At 41.4% G+C, this 16,944-nt stretch overlaps 1 protein-coding gene across 3 annotated transcripts; it reads left to right on the plus strand.

Moving 5' to 3' along the window:
* The first annotated feature begins 1,508 nt into the window (after positions 1-1,508).
* Positions 1,509-13,748, plus strand: LOC106610329 (cAMP-dependent protein kinase type I-alpha regulatory subunit). 3 transcript variants are annotated; one of them, XM_014209627.2, is made up of 11 exons: positions 1,509-1,692; positions 2,811-3,037; positions 3,223-3,390; positions 5,248-5,339; positions 5,468-5,529; positions 5,635-5,696; positions 6,078-6,236; positions 10,277-10,337; positions 10,513-10,634; positions 10,728-10,809; positions 11,024-13,748. In XM_014209627.2, exons 2-11 carry the CDS (start codon positions 2,864-2,866, stop codon positions 11,194-11,196), a joined length of 1,155 nt encoding a protein of 384 aa, XP_014065102.1. In that variant the 5' UTR covers positions 1,509-1,692; positions 2,811-2,863; the 3' UTR covers positions 11,197-13,748. The 3 variants fall into 3 exon arrangements, with proteins under 3 accessions (XP_014065102.1, XP_014065119.1, XP_014065110.1); XM_014209644.2 differs by having other exon boundaries at positions 5,635-5,681; XM_014209635.2 differs by having other exon boundaries at positions 1,535-1,692; positions 2,837-3,037.
* Positions 13,749-16,944: the final 3,196 nt, after the last annotated feature.

The following is a 16,944-nucleotide window of genomic DNA, read 5'->3' on the forward strand; positions in this document are numbered from 1 at the left end:
GTGAAGGCCTGTTACGTCATCGGTCGAAAGCGGGGAGGGAGGAGCGGGAGCGCCCTTCTCAAATCGAACAGTATGTGCTGCTCGGTCATTTTGTCTACAAGGCAGCATGGTGCATCGTTCAGAAACATACATTGTTGAAAATATATGTTGTATGTTTTAATTATTTTCTATCTCGTTTTCATTGGTAAAGCTAATCACTTTTGCATGTGAAAACACATAATCCTACTCATGACGCCTCACGCACATCGGTTGTGTCAACTGTATGTGTTCAGGCAGAAATCGATTCATTTCATTGGGAGGCAATACACACCACTGCGACTCATCTGCAGGACTAGGTTGTGGTGCGTGGCATTCATTCTGTGCAGTGTGTCGCACGTGTTGGATTTCTTTCAACTTGTGCTTTGCTTTGACTTGTGTGCGGTACCAGTAGTAAACCACGGAAGACGTTGCTAATGTGTACAATTATACTTTTTGTTGTGATGCGGCATATATTGTGAAGACTAAGTACAATGTAAAATGTATACCGTATGGCAAGAAGGCCCTGATCGCACCTACAGCATCAGTGCGAAAATAGTACGCATCAAAAGTTCAACATTCACCCTCTGCTACCATTTCGTCAATCTGTCTATGCATTCAAATTGTATGCATAGAGGTACGATAAATCCAATGCATGTACCACACAAAACGCACTGCAATTGCCTCTGCAATGCTGCAAGGCAAATACAGCGTTCCATTGGAAATTAATGTATTTCTGGTGTACCAAAACTCGATGACGCTGTCAGTGTGATCAAGGTGTAACACTCAGCGTTACTCCACGTGCTATAAGACACTTTGTTTTGAGCCGATTTCGTCACACCCGGGAGACAGCAACGAATGCAATCAACTTTCACCCGGTGCAAAACACGCCTACTCGGTCGCTCGGCCGAGATTAATCGAATCCCCTCATTTACAATAAAACTCCCCGGGAAAAGTACAGAGAGCACCGCCCATTATAAATGAAACGATTGCGATTATTTAATTTTACCTTCATTCTGGGCACGAGGAATTGTTTTGATCGGTTGGAGTGTGCTGCATCAAATGGATGGACCCATCGAATGTTTTGCTGACCATCTTTGGCACAAGCTTTGCAGAGTAAAAAATAAAAATAAATAAAAACATTTGCAGTTTGCACAAAAGCTATGCAAACAAACAATGTATTTTACAAATTCCTTGTCTGATCAATCATGAAATATAAATATAATCCAATGGCACTGCCATCTATTGTTTATTATAAGCCTAAACTGCTGAGCCAAAGCGTGCAGAGACATCTAAAATCTAAAACAACAATCTCATCCCCATAAAATATTCCTATATTGAGATTTATTTGAATAGAGGACGCTCCACCCACTGTTCATGGGACATTTTATATAGGAGACTATCGGGTCCTTCTATCCGCTATTATTTTAATAATTTTCCCATTGACGTCATGATTTCCGTACGTTCCCCTTTAATGTTGCCAAGGGTTACGGCTCACATGTCAGAACGAGGCGAATTGACGTCAATGACGGCTCGTGATTGGTCCTAAACCCGTATCCGGTGGGGCAGCGGTCCAAGGATTTGGAAAAGTCGAAGGGAGAAATTTGGTACGCTTGTGGAAATAACATCCAAAACCGAGTCATTGACGAAGGGCTCGGTAAGAATTCGCGGGTTCTTGTAAGTATTTACATGCTTCGTCGTTGAAAATGTATGTCCTTGCAATTGCGGGATATGTAGCCTCCGCCTCGCATTTGTTTATGATAGAGCTCAAGATGGCGTCATTGGCAAGAGGGCTTTGCAGGCCTAAATGCCAACTAGTTAGCTTGCTAAAACTGTATTGATTGATATCAAATCTAGCTATCTTCCTCATTAGTATGTTTAAGTTAACTAACTAGCTAACGTACCAGTAATCTGTGACCAAACAGCGATGTGACGCGTACTAACTCTAGTACCTAGCTAACTACGTATTAAAGGCCTAATTTAGCTAACTAGCTAGGTCTTGAATGCTGTCATCTGTTATGCTCCCTGTTGTATTTGAAGGAAATAGCTAATATCATAGTTAGCTAACTAGCATCGTAGCCAACCAACCCTTCCAACTGGTAAACGTTACTGCTTCAATCAACGGTTTGAAAGCAAGGCCATTTAAAAAAAAATGTTTTGACATCTCTCATTGTTCCAGGAGAAAGATCATAAGCAGTAAACGCCAGAGCAATAAGCATCGCTAGATAACAGGAAATTCAAGAACTGTCTGAAATCCTAGTCAACATTAGCTCGGCTAGATATTTAGTTTATTAATGCTTGATGTAAATGGTTCTATCATTTGTATGCTCATGGTCTGTCTTAGTGATGCGACTGAACCGTATGAACAGTACAATGTAACCCTTTGGTGGAGGACTTAACTTTACCAATGCAATAGATCCTGTCTTTAGTAGTAAAGCAGCATGGCGTGCTTGCTATCTGGCTCCGTCTTTGATAATCTACTTTGTTAGATTAGGAATGACATGGTGCTATTTACTGTTTATGACATACATTAATCCTGACCTCTGCATTATGAAACTGATAACAAATGTCAGATGACATCAAGCAAGGATACACTGGGTTTACCACTTAGTAAGATGTAATCACATCATATGACCACATTTCCATCAAGCATCCCTGCAACACCTCTCTTCACTTTTTTCTGTCTCACATGCGCCCTCATTTTAGAAGACAATAGCAACCACATTAGAAGAGCATTGTAACTCTTTCAGAAAATGATAGAAGTAACCATCCGAGTTGTCTCTCGCCATCTCTAGTTCAAAGGTCAGAGTTTGTTTACCAGGCCGTAGCGGAGCAGGAGCACATCGTGATGGCGTCGAGCAGTACGAGCAGTGAGGAGGAGAGGAGTCTGAGGGAGTGTGAGCTCTACGTGCAGAAACACAACATCCAGCAGCTGCTGAAGGACTGCATCGTCCAGCTGTGTACCTCCAGGCCTGACAGACCCATGGCCTTCCTCAGAGAGTACTTTGAGAGGCTGGAGAAGGTGGGTAGGGTGGTGTGTATGCGTGTGTCTGCGTGCGTGCGTGCATGCATGCGTACCGTCTAGCTGTGTACCTCCAGACCTGACAGGCTCTTCCACGAAAGTAGTTTTATCATTGTAGTGCCTTTATATTGTAAAGCATTCCCCTGGCAGCTGATTGGATGTTTGTGACCTGTGACCTCGTGCAGGAGGAGGCCAAGCAGATCCTAAACCAGCAGAAGGCCAGCAGCCGTTCTGACTCCAGGGATGAGGAGGTGTCTCCTCCCATGAACCCCGTTGTCAAGGGTCGCCGGCGGAGAGGAGCCATCAGCGCTGAGGTCTACACAGAGGAGGACGCTGCATCCTATGTCAGAAAGGTGAGGAAACACACGCAGGAAAAAAAGTACATCGCCTACTAAAACAACACAGCATCAACAAAACACAGTCACTCGGACTGGCCCACAAAACACAGTCACTCGGACTGGCCCACAAAACACAGTCACTCGGACTGGCCCACAAAACACAGTCACTCGGACTGGCCCACAAAACACAGTCACTCGGACTGGCCCACAAAACACAGTCACTCGGCCTAGTCCCAGGCTTTGGAGCACACTACTGTCTGTAAGCAAACAAGTGATGCCCTTTCGGCGCAATACTGCCTGTATCCAAGGCCGTATCCGTCGTTCACATAACAACTGAATGCAGCACGCTACTGAAGAGAGAAGAGACAACCAATTTGCTAGTTACAGCATCAGCACCTCATGAGCTGTAACCGGAAAACAACTGGCATTTGGATAGTTTGAGGTGAGGGAGAAAGTGTGGTGGAACAACTATTGTTAGCGTTGAGTAACATTATCTTGCTAGCTGGATAGAATTCTCCGTTAGCTAGCCAGAGAAATGTTGAGCAACATTAGCCAGCTTAACTGATCAAATAATTTAGTTTAGGGTGTGAAAATTAGCTGGCTAATAAAGTCAGACAGCTAACGTTAGCTAGCTAACGTTACAACATCAGATGAGCTAACATTAGTAACCTAACCAATTCGCTGTAGTATTAACTGGTATACGACTCCTTGCTGTTCTTCAAGTTATAACACGTTAGTTGCTTACTGGACCCTGGGAATCTGTGTGAAATGTTGACTAGTTAATTTGCTAAAGAACTAACTACGATCTGTGAACTAATGTTTAACCTCTGCAGTATGTGGTTAATTTTCAGAAAGAGAGAATTAGGTGAAAATGAGGCATTGCTTGTTAAACAAGTGGATTCAGGGATCAAGTGTAGCTGGGCCTGGCTTAAGCTGGATGCCACTATTGAGGTGAAAGGAACACCACACACTTTCCCTATTTCTCACTTTTTCAATACAGTGGATAAAAAGGGATATGCCAGGTGTACTCTCTGTCTGAAAGAGATCAATTATGCCAACAAAGGGTATCTTGCTCTGCTGGCACATTGTAGGACAGATGTCCACAGGCAGAAAGTGTACAATGTAATAATGTGCAGTGTATCCCAAAGATATTGCTTTTGTTTTGTTGCACTTGACAGTAACATTTGTGTGTGAGTGAGGGGGATTATTACATTTTTTTACTTAGTGAACTTTATTTTTGCACACATATAGCCTTGTGTACTTGATTGATGTCTACTATAAGTGGCCACTCTAATAGAGCAAAAATAGAATGCCTTTTTGCTTCATCGTATTTCTTCTTTAAGATGTTTTTTTTCCCAAGTGCAATATTTATGTGTGTGTGTGTGTGTGTGTGTGGTCACAAGCGTTCTATTATAAAGGCTTTCATGGCTAACTGCAATATAAGTGTATTGTTTTTTTCTCAAGACTTGAGTGTCATTTGCATTAAAGTCTAGGCAACAAATAACATTGAATTGCTTTCTTTAAAAATACAAAAAAACCTATGAGTTAGGTTCACATGAACCACTTATTTTACACACAGACTGATCATGTAGATCATATTCTTTGTTTAATTAGTTAAAACCTGCATTTCCTCCTAGCAGGGATTTTTTTTTTTGTTGCACCGAAACATGCAAAAAAAGTGTCACCTTTTTGGGCCCTCACCAGTTTGCATCCCTGACTAGTCCACAAAAAACAGTCGCTCAGACTAGTCCACAAACAGTCGCTCAGACTAGCCCACAAAAGTGTCCTCTACTTAATCATCTATGGGCTGGCTGGAGAACTTGTGAATAGCTAGGGTGAAATGCCTAATCCTGGATGCGTTTTGTTTTCAAGGTCATTCCTAAAGACTACAAAACAATGGCTGCCCTGGCTAAAGCTATCGAAAAGAATGTGCTTTTCTCTCACTTGGATGACAACGAGAGGAGGTATGTTGTTAACAGGCTTTGATTTGTCTGTAAAGTTTGGTTGTCAATGAGTTTCTCAATCCCACTGATCAAGTCACAAACTTTTAATACTTTTACAAAAGCTTAACAAATACAATCTTTATTCACAGTGACATATTTGATGCCATGTTTTCAGTTACCTACATCGCTGGAGAGACTATCATTATGCAAGGTACAGTAGGATCTGATTTTCTTTAGATTCAGTGGAAATTCAATTAGACCTGAATGTCTTTTTATTCCAGAGAAATTATGAACAATATCCTCTCTTCCCCGTCAGGTGATGAGGGGGATAATTTCTACGTCATCGACCAAGGAGAGACGGATGTACGTCTCTTTGATGTATTTTAGGAACCAACAACACTCTTTTTGCACAATGACTCTCGTGTTAACACACACACAAGCGTTCCAGTTTAAAAGAAGACAGGCCCCCAAGTTTGAAAGCTTGTCTTGTTTTTTTCCCCCTGGAATATGACAGGCTTACTTTGCAACTCTCTTTTTATACTGTTTATATGCAATTTTTTTGTCATTTGTTACTTGGTTATTCAGATTCCTGTTATCTAATACCTTAGCAATGCCTACTCTCATAGAAATAGGATTCTAATTAGATGGCTAAACCTAATTATTTCTACACAATACAAGAAACGACAACATCTAATAGAGACAGTAACACACTAACCTTACCTGGTCTTAATGACTAAACACCCCCCACCTTCCTGCCAGGTGTATGTCAACAATGAGTGGGTGACCAATATCGGGGAGGGGGGCAGCTTTGGAGAGTTGGCCCTGATCTACGGGACCCCCAGGGCTGCCACCGTCCGAGCCAAGACCAACGTCAAACTGTGGGGCATCGACAGAGACAGCTACAGGAGGATACTCATGGTGAGCCTCGCCCTGCTCTGCTCTGACATTTCACCTGACAGACACAATTTGTTGATTTACCTTCAATACTTTTGGAATAATTAATGATGAGGGACAGGTGGAATTGCTATGATTTTTTTTTATAACTGCTGGATTTAATGAATTGAATATACAGACGTCCAATGTTCCTTCTAAGCTGCATGCGCGCAGTAGCCCAGAGACTGTTGGCAGAGCTCCCCTGGGACTGCCGTGCAGAGATATCAACCCACAGAGAGAAGCACAAGATTGAACTTCTCAACTTTCTAGAGCAGTGGTCACGTCGATCTCCAAGGCATTCCTAGTCGATCGGCAAACATTTCTGTTAAAAACCAGATGATAAAGCCTTGTGTTGATATTTTTTTTGTCTCTGGCTGTTGGCGGTAGGTGCACCTGATTCAGCTGTCCTATGCGCCGGGTAGGCCAACTGTTGCCATTTTGAACCATTTCATGTGTCTGAAGGTACAAACTCTGCCTTACCAGCGGGCCCTGAGAGCAAATCAAGTGCACGAAAGGTCTACCGCTGGCCAATCGGATGGCTCGGATTACAGTGTCTGCAGTAACGTAGTGGGCATAAAAGAAAGCTACAGCAAATTTGATTCTGTGAGATTTAAATGTTTAACCTGTCTGGGGTATGTGGGACGCTAGCAGGGCGCCAAATTCAAAACAACAAAATCTCATAATTCAAATTTCTCAAACATACACCATTTTAAAGATGAACTTCTCGTTAATCCAACCACATTGTCCGATTTCAAAAAGGCTTCACGACGAAAGCATAATATTAGATTATGTTAGGACAGCACCTAGACAAGAAAAACCACACAGCCATTTTTCAAGCAAGGAGAGGCATCACACAAACCAGAAATACAGCTAAAATGAATCACTAACATTTGATCTTCATCAGATGGCACTCATAGGACTTCATGTTACACAATACATGTATGTTTTGCTCGATAAAGTTAAAATTTATATCCAAAAACCCCATTTTACATTGGCGTGTAAAGTTCAGAAATGTTTTGCCTCCCAAAACTTCCAGTGAATGAGCACATCAATTTACAGAAATACTCATCATAAACGTTGATTAAAATATTAAACTGTTATTCAAAGAATTATAGATGCACTTCTCCTTAATGCAACCGCTGTGTCAGATTAAAAAAAATTTTACAGCGAAAGCACACTTTGCAATAATCTGAGTACAGCGTTCAGACACGAAACCAAACCCGCCATATTGTGGAGTCAACAAACTCAGAAATAATATTATAAATATTCACTTACCTTTGATGATCTTCATTGGAATGCACTCCCAGGAATCCCAGTTCCCCAATAAATGTTTATTTGTTTCAATAAAGTCCATATATATGTCCAAATACCTCCTTTTTGTTCGGTCAAGTACTCCAAATGCGCTGTGCTTGCGCATTAAATTCAGACGAAAAGTCAAAATAGTTCCATTACAGTTCGTAGAATCAAACAATGTATAGAATCAATCTTTAGGATGTTTTTATCATTAATATTCCAACCGGACAAGACCTTTGTCTTCAAAAAAGAAAAGGAACACCGCTAACTCTCACGCGAGTGCGCGCCTCTGAGCTCATGTCATTTTCTCACTCATCTACTTCCAGGACCTCTTGTTCTCTTCCTATTCACAGTAGAAGCATGAAACGTTCTAAAGACTGTTGACATCTAGTGGAAGCCTTAGGAAGTGCAAAATGAACCCTAAGTCACTGTATACTGTATAGGCAAGCACTTGAAAAACTACAAACCTCAGATTTCCACATTTCCTGGTTGGATTTTTCTCAGGTTTTTGCCTGCCATATGAGTTCTGTTATACTCACAGACATCATTTGAACACTTTTAGAAACTTCAGAGTGTTTTCTATCTAAATCTACTAATGATATGCATATCCTACCTTCTGAGCCTGAGTAGCAGGCAGTTTACTATGGGCACGCCTTCATCCGGACTTCAAAATACTGCCCCCTACCCTAGAGAAGTTAAAACCATGGCTAGAGAGAGATTGTCAACGAGTACAGCAAAGAGATGCTGTTTTTATGAGTGAGTTCATGTTAAATTCTTACTCCGTACTGTCAACACTTTGTATTCAACACTTTTATAAGCCATAAAATGCACATTCTTCCTATTTCCACAGCAGTAATGAATGAGTAGGAAAGTAGATAGGCTTACGCTGTTATTATTAGCGTCTTGGTCTTATTTAATATTGAATAATATTTCCCTTTTCTCATAGGAGTAACAACATGAATTTGTGCATAAGGCAGAAATAATGCGGTGTGACTCAAGTTGTGCCATCAGCTGGAAGACAGTGATGCTTTTTGGTCAGTGGAGGAAAGGGAGAGCAGAGGGATGTTGAGAGGCAGACCCTCAGTCTGCTGCTCTCTCCCTCTGCTGAGACTGACCATCAGATGCAGGCACCATCAGCCCAGTAATAAAAAGCAAATCATTTTAAATGTGAATCACAGCTGTGTGAGCATACAGGTAATACAACAATGGCTCTATTACTGGTGTGGTCATATAGCCTACCTCAATTTTTTTTTTTTTTATAATACCAAAAAATTGGCCAAACAACAATGCATTGGCAATTCAAGCAAAGCTAATATGCGGTTATAATGTATTGGGCCTATAGCATACTGCGAAACCTCATTGCTACAGTACTCTTTTTAATTGGTTAATGTTGCATAGGGTTATGTTTTTTTGTCACGTTAACATCTGAGCGTGCATTTTGACTCAGTGATCTTGACTCAGAAAAGGTTGGTTTACCACTGTTCTACAGTTTTCCCTGCCAACACTGTCAATGTTTCCCTTTACTGTGGGAATTGTGATTCGAATCAATGCATTATTAGCCATTTTCAATGCAACATAATAAACTATGCAAGAGATTTAGTTGTAGGCGGAACGCATCCGAGTAGGTTTCTATTGCATTGAAACACACGACTCAGCCCGTGCTTTACACAGACCGGTGTGGCATAACCAATCAGAGCTGCAGTAGGTCTATATGCAAATAGACCGTTGCCGTATATGGATTTGTGCCATTTTTATTTGAACTGGACTGTGTTTACAGCATGAGCGGTCGTGAGTATGTACGCTTGTTTGGAGATCAAAGCGAGAGCTGCATGTAGCCACGTGTGCACCTTTTGTTCATTCATAATAACTAGTTACTGAGTTATTAGCCCAGTTATAGATAACAAACGTGTACATTTCAAGACATCTTTGAAAAGCGAGTCAAGAAAAGAGCTTTATTTTTTTTTTGAAATGTAAATGGGCAGTGTTGTATTTTGACACAGGTTTGAATGAGCTAAGTAGCTAATCGGCAGAGGGTAGCATCATTCGTCTGATTCTCTGTAATAATGGTATGGGAATTATAATGCATTTGTTTTGTAAACTGGTTTCTTTCATCAAACACAACAGCATTTCAGTCACCTTGTCTGAAGGACAAGTGGATAAACAGGTTAATGTCTCACTCTGCATGTTTCTTTTCTAACGTCTCATGGAATGTAGGCCTACATTGAACACAACACATTGGCTGCTACTGTAGGCTAAATGATAGAACAGCTATTTCCATGTTGAAAGTCTATTGCCTGCATTTTCTCTATTATTTTTGATGGATAGGCCACTCTGGTAGGTCTACTGTACATTATGATCAAATAGCCACAGTAGCCTACATTTTAATCATTTAGCAGACGCTATTATCCAGAGCGACTTACAGTAGTGAATGCATACATTTGATACATTATTTTTCTCCGTACTACCTGGCCACTGTTAAAACAGTAGTTCAAAAGAGGTACAGCCTTAGTGTTCACTGTAAACGCATGCTGGATGTTGTACAGAATTTTCACAACGGTCAAGTTTTTGCTCAGCAGACCTGAAATTTGCTCAGTGCCGTAAAAAATTGGAGGGAACATTGGCGACAACTACAAAATATTAGCCCTATGAGCAGTAGATACATGATGACGTTTGAAGGCTTACAACAAACGTCAGAACTCGAGAATAAACATTAGGACTCTTGTTGTTTACAGGGCAGCACATTGAGGAAGAGGAAGATGTACGAGGAGTTCCTCAGCAAAGTCTCCATCTTAGGTAAGGCTCACTGTTTCTTCTCATCTTTGACTTTTCCCCTGTAATGATTATTACCCCATTGCCGGAGGGGATAATAACCCTCCCTCTACCACCAAGCTGTACTGTACAGTTGTTTCCTTTTGGTTCAGTATTGTGATGTTACATACACCCCTGTCTCGCGACTCCACCCCCTCAGAGTCTCTGGACAAATGGGAGCGTCTGACGGTGGCTGACTCTCTGGAGCCGGTGCAGTTTGATGACGGACAGAAGATCGTGGTGCAGGGAGAGCCTGGCGACGAGTTCTTCATCATACTGGAGGTATGCACATCACTCTAAAGTACCTCCCCGTTTCACTCTGTTTCAACACCTTTTCTCCCTACTGAACACTACCCTGATGTTGGTGTTCTGTAGGGTTCTGCAGCTGTGTTGCAGCGTCGCTCTGAGAACGAGGAGTTTGTGGAAGTTGGGAGGTTACAACCGTCTGACTACTTTGGTAAGAAGAACCTCCTCAGGCATCAAGTTTCTTTCTAGATGAATTTGTTTATATATGCACTATTTAATCCTGAATCTCACATTTTAAGGTGGTCTGCTGAAAAAGCACAAAGCTCTAACCTGAGTTGTGAAGCCTCTCACATATGAAGGTTATATTTAAATTAACCAGATTTCTGAAGCCTGTTTTGTATTGAACATGTACTCCATTCCTCCAGGTGAGATTGCCCTGCTGATGAACCGTCCCCGTGCTGCCACTGTGGTCGCCCGCGGTCCTCTGAAGTGTGTGAAGCTGGACCGACCGCGGTTCGAGCGTGTCCTGGGACCCTGCTCGGACATTCTGAAACGCAACATCCAACAGTACAACAGCTTCGTGTCACTGTCTGTCTGAGGGGTTTCCCCACCTCCTGTAACCCCATAACACACCCTACCCCCACACCCTAATCCCCGATGTAACCCCATAACACACACACTCCCCGTACCCCCTAATCCCCAGTGTAACCCCATAACACACCCACTCCCTGTACCCCCCACCCCTAATCCCCTATGTAACCCCATAACACACCCCCTACCCCTGTACCCACCCCTAATCCCTGATGTAACCCCATAACCCACCCCTAATCCCTGATGTAACCCCATAACACACCCCCTACCCACCCCCTAATCCCTGATGTAACCCCATAACACACCCCCTACCCCTGTACCCACCCCCTAATCCCTGATGTAACCCCATAACACACCCCCTACCCCTGTACCCACCCCCTAATCCCTGATGTAACCCCATAACGCCTCCTCTTTTAGAACCAGGGTCCACCAATGCAATTTTGCTTTAATGTCACTTAAAATGATCTTCCATTTGCTTTGACATTTTTTTTTACTCATCTAAATGTTATGCTACCCATCACCTAGCTATCATAGTCACCTATAGGAGCACAGTTATGTTACAGTTTAAATGTACCAAATTCATATGGTTTGCTTTCACTGCCTTCACTGAATCTAGAATTGTTTTCCTCTAGTTTAAACACGAGCAGTGATTAGTAGGGGATTGGCCAAGGTTAGGACAGGCCAATGATAAGATGGGACAATCAAACGTAACATGGTGAAGTAAGCGTCCATGTTGAATATTGTTCAGATATTTTTAACTAGTTCGGTTTCAATAAATATGTGTCAATGTTGACATCTTTACAAAATAATTCATAAAATTGTACTTTTTAGAATTACAAGAATGCTGGGAGCATAATGATTGCATCTAATTTGTTATGTAGCTTTCATGCAATGATAATCGATGGTTATCCTCCATTGTTACTGTACATTAAATCGCAGACATTTTTACATTTTCTCATATTGTTTCCATTGATTGGTCCATCAATCCAATTCACTGTTATTTTATCTAGTTTGAGAGAGTTTGTACAACTTAATGCAACCAGAAAGCTTTCTGTTGGACAGCTACCAAACTAGTGCTAAATGTTGGTAATTGTTCTTATTCTGTCAGAAGCAGTGGAACTCAAAACAGGAAGTATCACCATGTTAACACTCACCTCTGATTTGTTGGTACATTATTGGCTACAATAGGGGGGGGGAAAGATTATTAAATGGTTTTCAGTATTCAGCATTTTTCAGTATACACCAAATAACTTAATCGCTATGTTTTTAAACAGAATTATTATTACATAGTTATGACAATTAAAGTTATCTTTATTGACTGAACGAACTAATGTTATGGTTTGGAGTGATGGTAAAGTTAAGTACGTTTAAATGTCTTTTTGTAAATGCTTATTTTTCCATAAATTCTATTTTAGGTGTTCAGTGCCACAGCGTAAATAAATGCTTATTCTTGCCAGCCGACAAAACAGTATGTAGTTGTATTGTGACAGTCATGGGTTAACCTCTTAAAAGTAGGCGAAAGGGCTTTAAAGTAATTAACATAAATCTGAATTGTAGATGGGTTTTAAGACTTAATTATTTATGTATTTGAGCGCAAAATTGAAGTGTAAGAAAGCATCCCAACTGTGGTAATTCAGACATCAGATTAAATTGTCATGAGTTTTACGATTATATCTTTATTTTAAAGCAGCTTCGCTGTTAAAGCATAGTGAAAATGATTTGAATGTGTTTTTGAAATGATCTGTTATCTACTCTATGCCTACCTACAGCATAGTGTAAAGTGATGAGATGGTGTGAATGAAATGGTATTCTCAAACTGCCCCTGTCGATCAAACAGTTGGTCATTCACTCAGCTTCACCCCTTGAATCTTAAGAAAACACGTCATTAGCTATTTTTCTTCTAACTCCTGCAGAAATCTATGCCTGCCTCACAGCTTGCCCCTCACCCCTTTCTAACAGAAAGGACCCTTACATACGGTAATGCTTTTATCCCTTTCTGAGGTATTGTCTTTGTTTAGGCTCTGTCATGTTTCCAATTTTAATCTTATGTACAAAACAGTATGGCTGACTGGATGGATGGACTTGTGTAACCGTATGTATGTTCAAAACCAATCAACATGATACTGAGTCGATTGCAGTGTTGCCTACTTGGTTCAAAACTTTTGTATTGCTTTCAGATTGTTGATGTTCTGGAATATTGCAGGTGTCTATTTGCTGACAGTTCACAACCCACCAGTGGTTTGCTGGTGTTTCTTCACATAGAACTACTGATATGGTAAAACACATCACAAGATTAGTGCTCACTAGTAGGCACACTGCAATCCACCCGGTTTGCCTTAGCTTATGTAACCCGGGCATAGACACTCCTGCTAGCCTGACCTTCAGCAAGTTTGCGGGGCCTGCAGCAGGCTCTGATAGCTGCAGGTCATCTGAGGACCATTCTTTTTCTATTCTACCCAATGACTGTACTCTGTTTGACTTCCTGTATGTGCAAAGACGTTTATCCTTTTGGTATAGATTGTTCCAGATGGCAGTTTAAGCAATAAAAAGGTAAAATTACCTGTGAGTCTTGTACGTCTTTACTCATTGTTTGTCTGAATATGTCTATACTATGATAATGGTGAAATAGTCCAAATTGAAAGACAGTGACTGTTTCCTGTAGTAAATAAGGTGCAATATCATCTCTGAACTCTGGAGGGCAGTGCAATACCTCAAGTCTTCAGTGCTTTCTTTAAGGTTAAGGTCACTTTATTGGTTGATCGCCCACAAGGTCCAACTGAAATTTCAGCTAACCCCTCTGAAAGACACACATACAGGTTTTGGAGAGGTGTGGGGGGCTGGCACACTGGGTGCCCAGGCAGCTGTTGGGGGGGGGGGGTTAAGTGCCTTGCTGAAGGGCACAACGGCAGGTAATGGCATCTAGGATTTAATACGAGCAACCACTTCCTGACAGATTTTGCCCATTAGTCACTACACCCACATAAACGGACAGAACAGGTGAAGGAAAATCCCATGGAGGGCCTCACATTCTGTTTTGTTTCAGTGCATATAAAGAAAGGAAGCCCCTTCAGACTATTGAGATGCACCCCATTGATGGTCACTGAAATTAGATGTTTAAACTGTTGGTGGATTACTGTTTTGTAAGAATAGTCTTTTGAACAATTACCACGCTTGATGGTGTAAGCAATGACCACAAAAAGGCTTGAAATAGGTTGAATGAAACCGACACACACTTCATCAGAAAGCTTATAAAGTTGGTAAACCCAGAACCCACTCCTGCGTGTAATTAAGATCAGGTGACTGAGCCTTTGTTGTTGCTGACACCTTTTAAAACTGGCAAACATAGGCTGCCTTCAGTAGTGTTGGGCAGAAGCCAAACTTCATTTGGCATGATTTAACTTACTCATTTGGCATGATTTAACTTACTTAGGCTCTTTAAAATAGTTGTGGTTATTCTCCCTCTCATCAAAAACATCAGGATGCATTGGATTTGTAGTCAGGACAGTAATGAGAACAGCTCAGAGCAAAAGGTCCAGACATGTTGTGATGAAATGGCATCCAACAGAACGTTGTTTGAAGACAAAGCTTTGTTTCAGACTAGTTAGAACAAAGTATAGCTGGTGGTGATATGATAAGCTGCATGTCCACATACAGTACTGTAGCTGTGATGAGGTATCTATGTCAGGGTGTGTTATGGTTTGGTTGGTGTTGTGAAACCACTTAAAGGGCTGACAAACAGACAACGAAAGAGACAGACGCATCCTGATGAGAGACAGACAGATACCTCCTGTTGAGGCAGAAAGACAGAAAGTCATATGGACACTCCTGATGAGACAGAAAGACAGACAGACACCTCTTGATGAGACAGAAAGACAGACAGGTGGACAGACAGACACCTGACGAGACAGACAGACACCTGTTCAGAAAAACAGACAGACACCTCCTGATGAGACAGACAGATAGGGATTAGATGCTGTCTGTCTCCCCCACCCCTCACCCCCTCCTCTCAGTCACAACCTCTTTTAAATAGCTTTCTCTCTCTTTCCCCCAAAGATGACGTCTTGTTTGTACTCCAAGGTGCCCGGTGACAAGGTGACATACAGGTGACCACATAGCCCAAGGACACGGGAGACATTTTGACAGTGCAGGAATGCAGTGCTGCTGTTTATTGACAAAACAGGCTGTATCATTTCAAACGTTGGACTTGAAAGACTAGCAGTAGCGCTGTGTGGGTAAAAATCACTGGGGAAGCCAAGCCAGTAAAAAAGCTATATTCAAATCAAATGTTATTTGTCACTCATTGAATATAACAGGTATTACACCTTACTGTGAAATGCTTACTTACAAGCCCTTAATCCACAGTTCGAGAAATAAAGTTAAGAAAATATTTACTAAATAAACTAAAGTAAAAAATACAATAAAAAGTAACACAATAAAATAACAATAACGAGGCTATATACAGGGGGTACCAGTACTGAGTCAATCTGCGGGGGTACAGGTTAGCCGAGGTCATTTGTACATGTAGGTAGGGGTAAACCTATGATGCGATAATTGAATTGTTTGCTCTATAACCCATTCGTTCATACACCACCGTGATTTACAATAAGGCTGTGACAACAAAAAGACAACAGTCACATAGTGGCAGAATAAATTCAACTACACATATGTTTGTTTCATCACAAAACCTGAGAGCAACATCTGTCTGGTGAAGTTCACAAAGTAAATATTGCATGTAACAACCAGTTATATGACCTGCAGCATGGTCAAGCGGGTTAATGTTTCCACAGTATACTAAACAACTACTGATTTTGAGTTACTGCATGTCAGCACAAAGACAACGTTAGCACTGCCTCTATTCCAGCACCATTCCATATTAAACATTTAAACATAATCAAATCAACAAGGCTATATATGCTTAGTTTAATACATTGAAAACAAACACAGATGCCGAAAAAAAAATTGTCCAATCAATGTTGCTTAATATCATGTGGCTGTCCATGGTACTGATTTCTGTCTGTGTGTGTGTGTGTGCGCTTGCGTGGGGACTCACTCTACTTATAGATTAGTTGAATGCCAATGCCGTCCTCCTCTCTTTCATGTTGGCAGAACGATCTATGATTTTGTACTCTTTTAGTTTTTGTTTTCATAGGCTACCTAGCTAAAATGCTTGCTAGCCTAACTTCCTCGCATGGGTAGCAATGAACCAGCTAAGTTAGCTAACTAGTTAACATGAGCCTGCTAGTTAACGTGAGCCTACTAGGCTCCATCAAGGCTACATATTGAACTTCAATCGTCTCAGGCCAGTGGCACAATATATGGATCTATGGTTAGATCGGAATTGCCGTCATAACCATTGGCCTGTAGAGAGAATCGGCATCAAAATCACAAGTCCAAATTCCCATCCCCATCCATGGCTTGGGAAAGGGCCGATTTAGCAAGCTAGCTACTGCAGGACATCAACACAAGCAGACCAGAAACAGACACACTTTTCTGACAGTGAAGTTTTGCTCAGGATGAGATTTGATTGGTGTGAAGCCAAATCCAAACTGGCCTCCCTTGGAGGCGTTTTGCGCAGCAGTACAACCCACAGTTGAGCTCAGCTCAATGCTGATTGGCTAAATATGTTATACTTTTTTTAATCAAGGGAGGCCAAATGCTTGTTGAAATCAATCAAACGCTATGGCGGTAACATGTCATACTCTTTTGGTCCAGACAGCATCAGACACATGGGCTACACATACTGAGACAGAGGGGC

Source organism: Salmo salar, chromosome ssa01 (assembly GCF_905237065.1).
Source record: "Salmo salar chromosome ssa01, Ssal_v3.1, whole genome shotgun sequence".
NCBI lineage: Eukaryota > Metazoa > Chordata > Actinopteri > Salmoniformes > Salmonidae > Salmo > Salmo salar.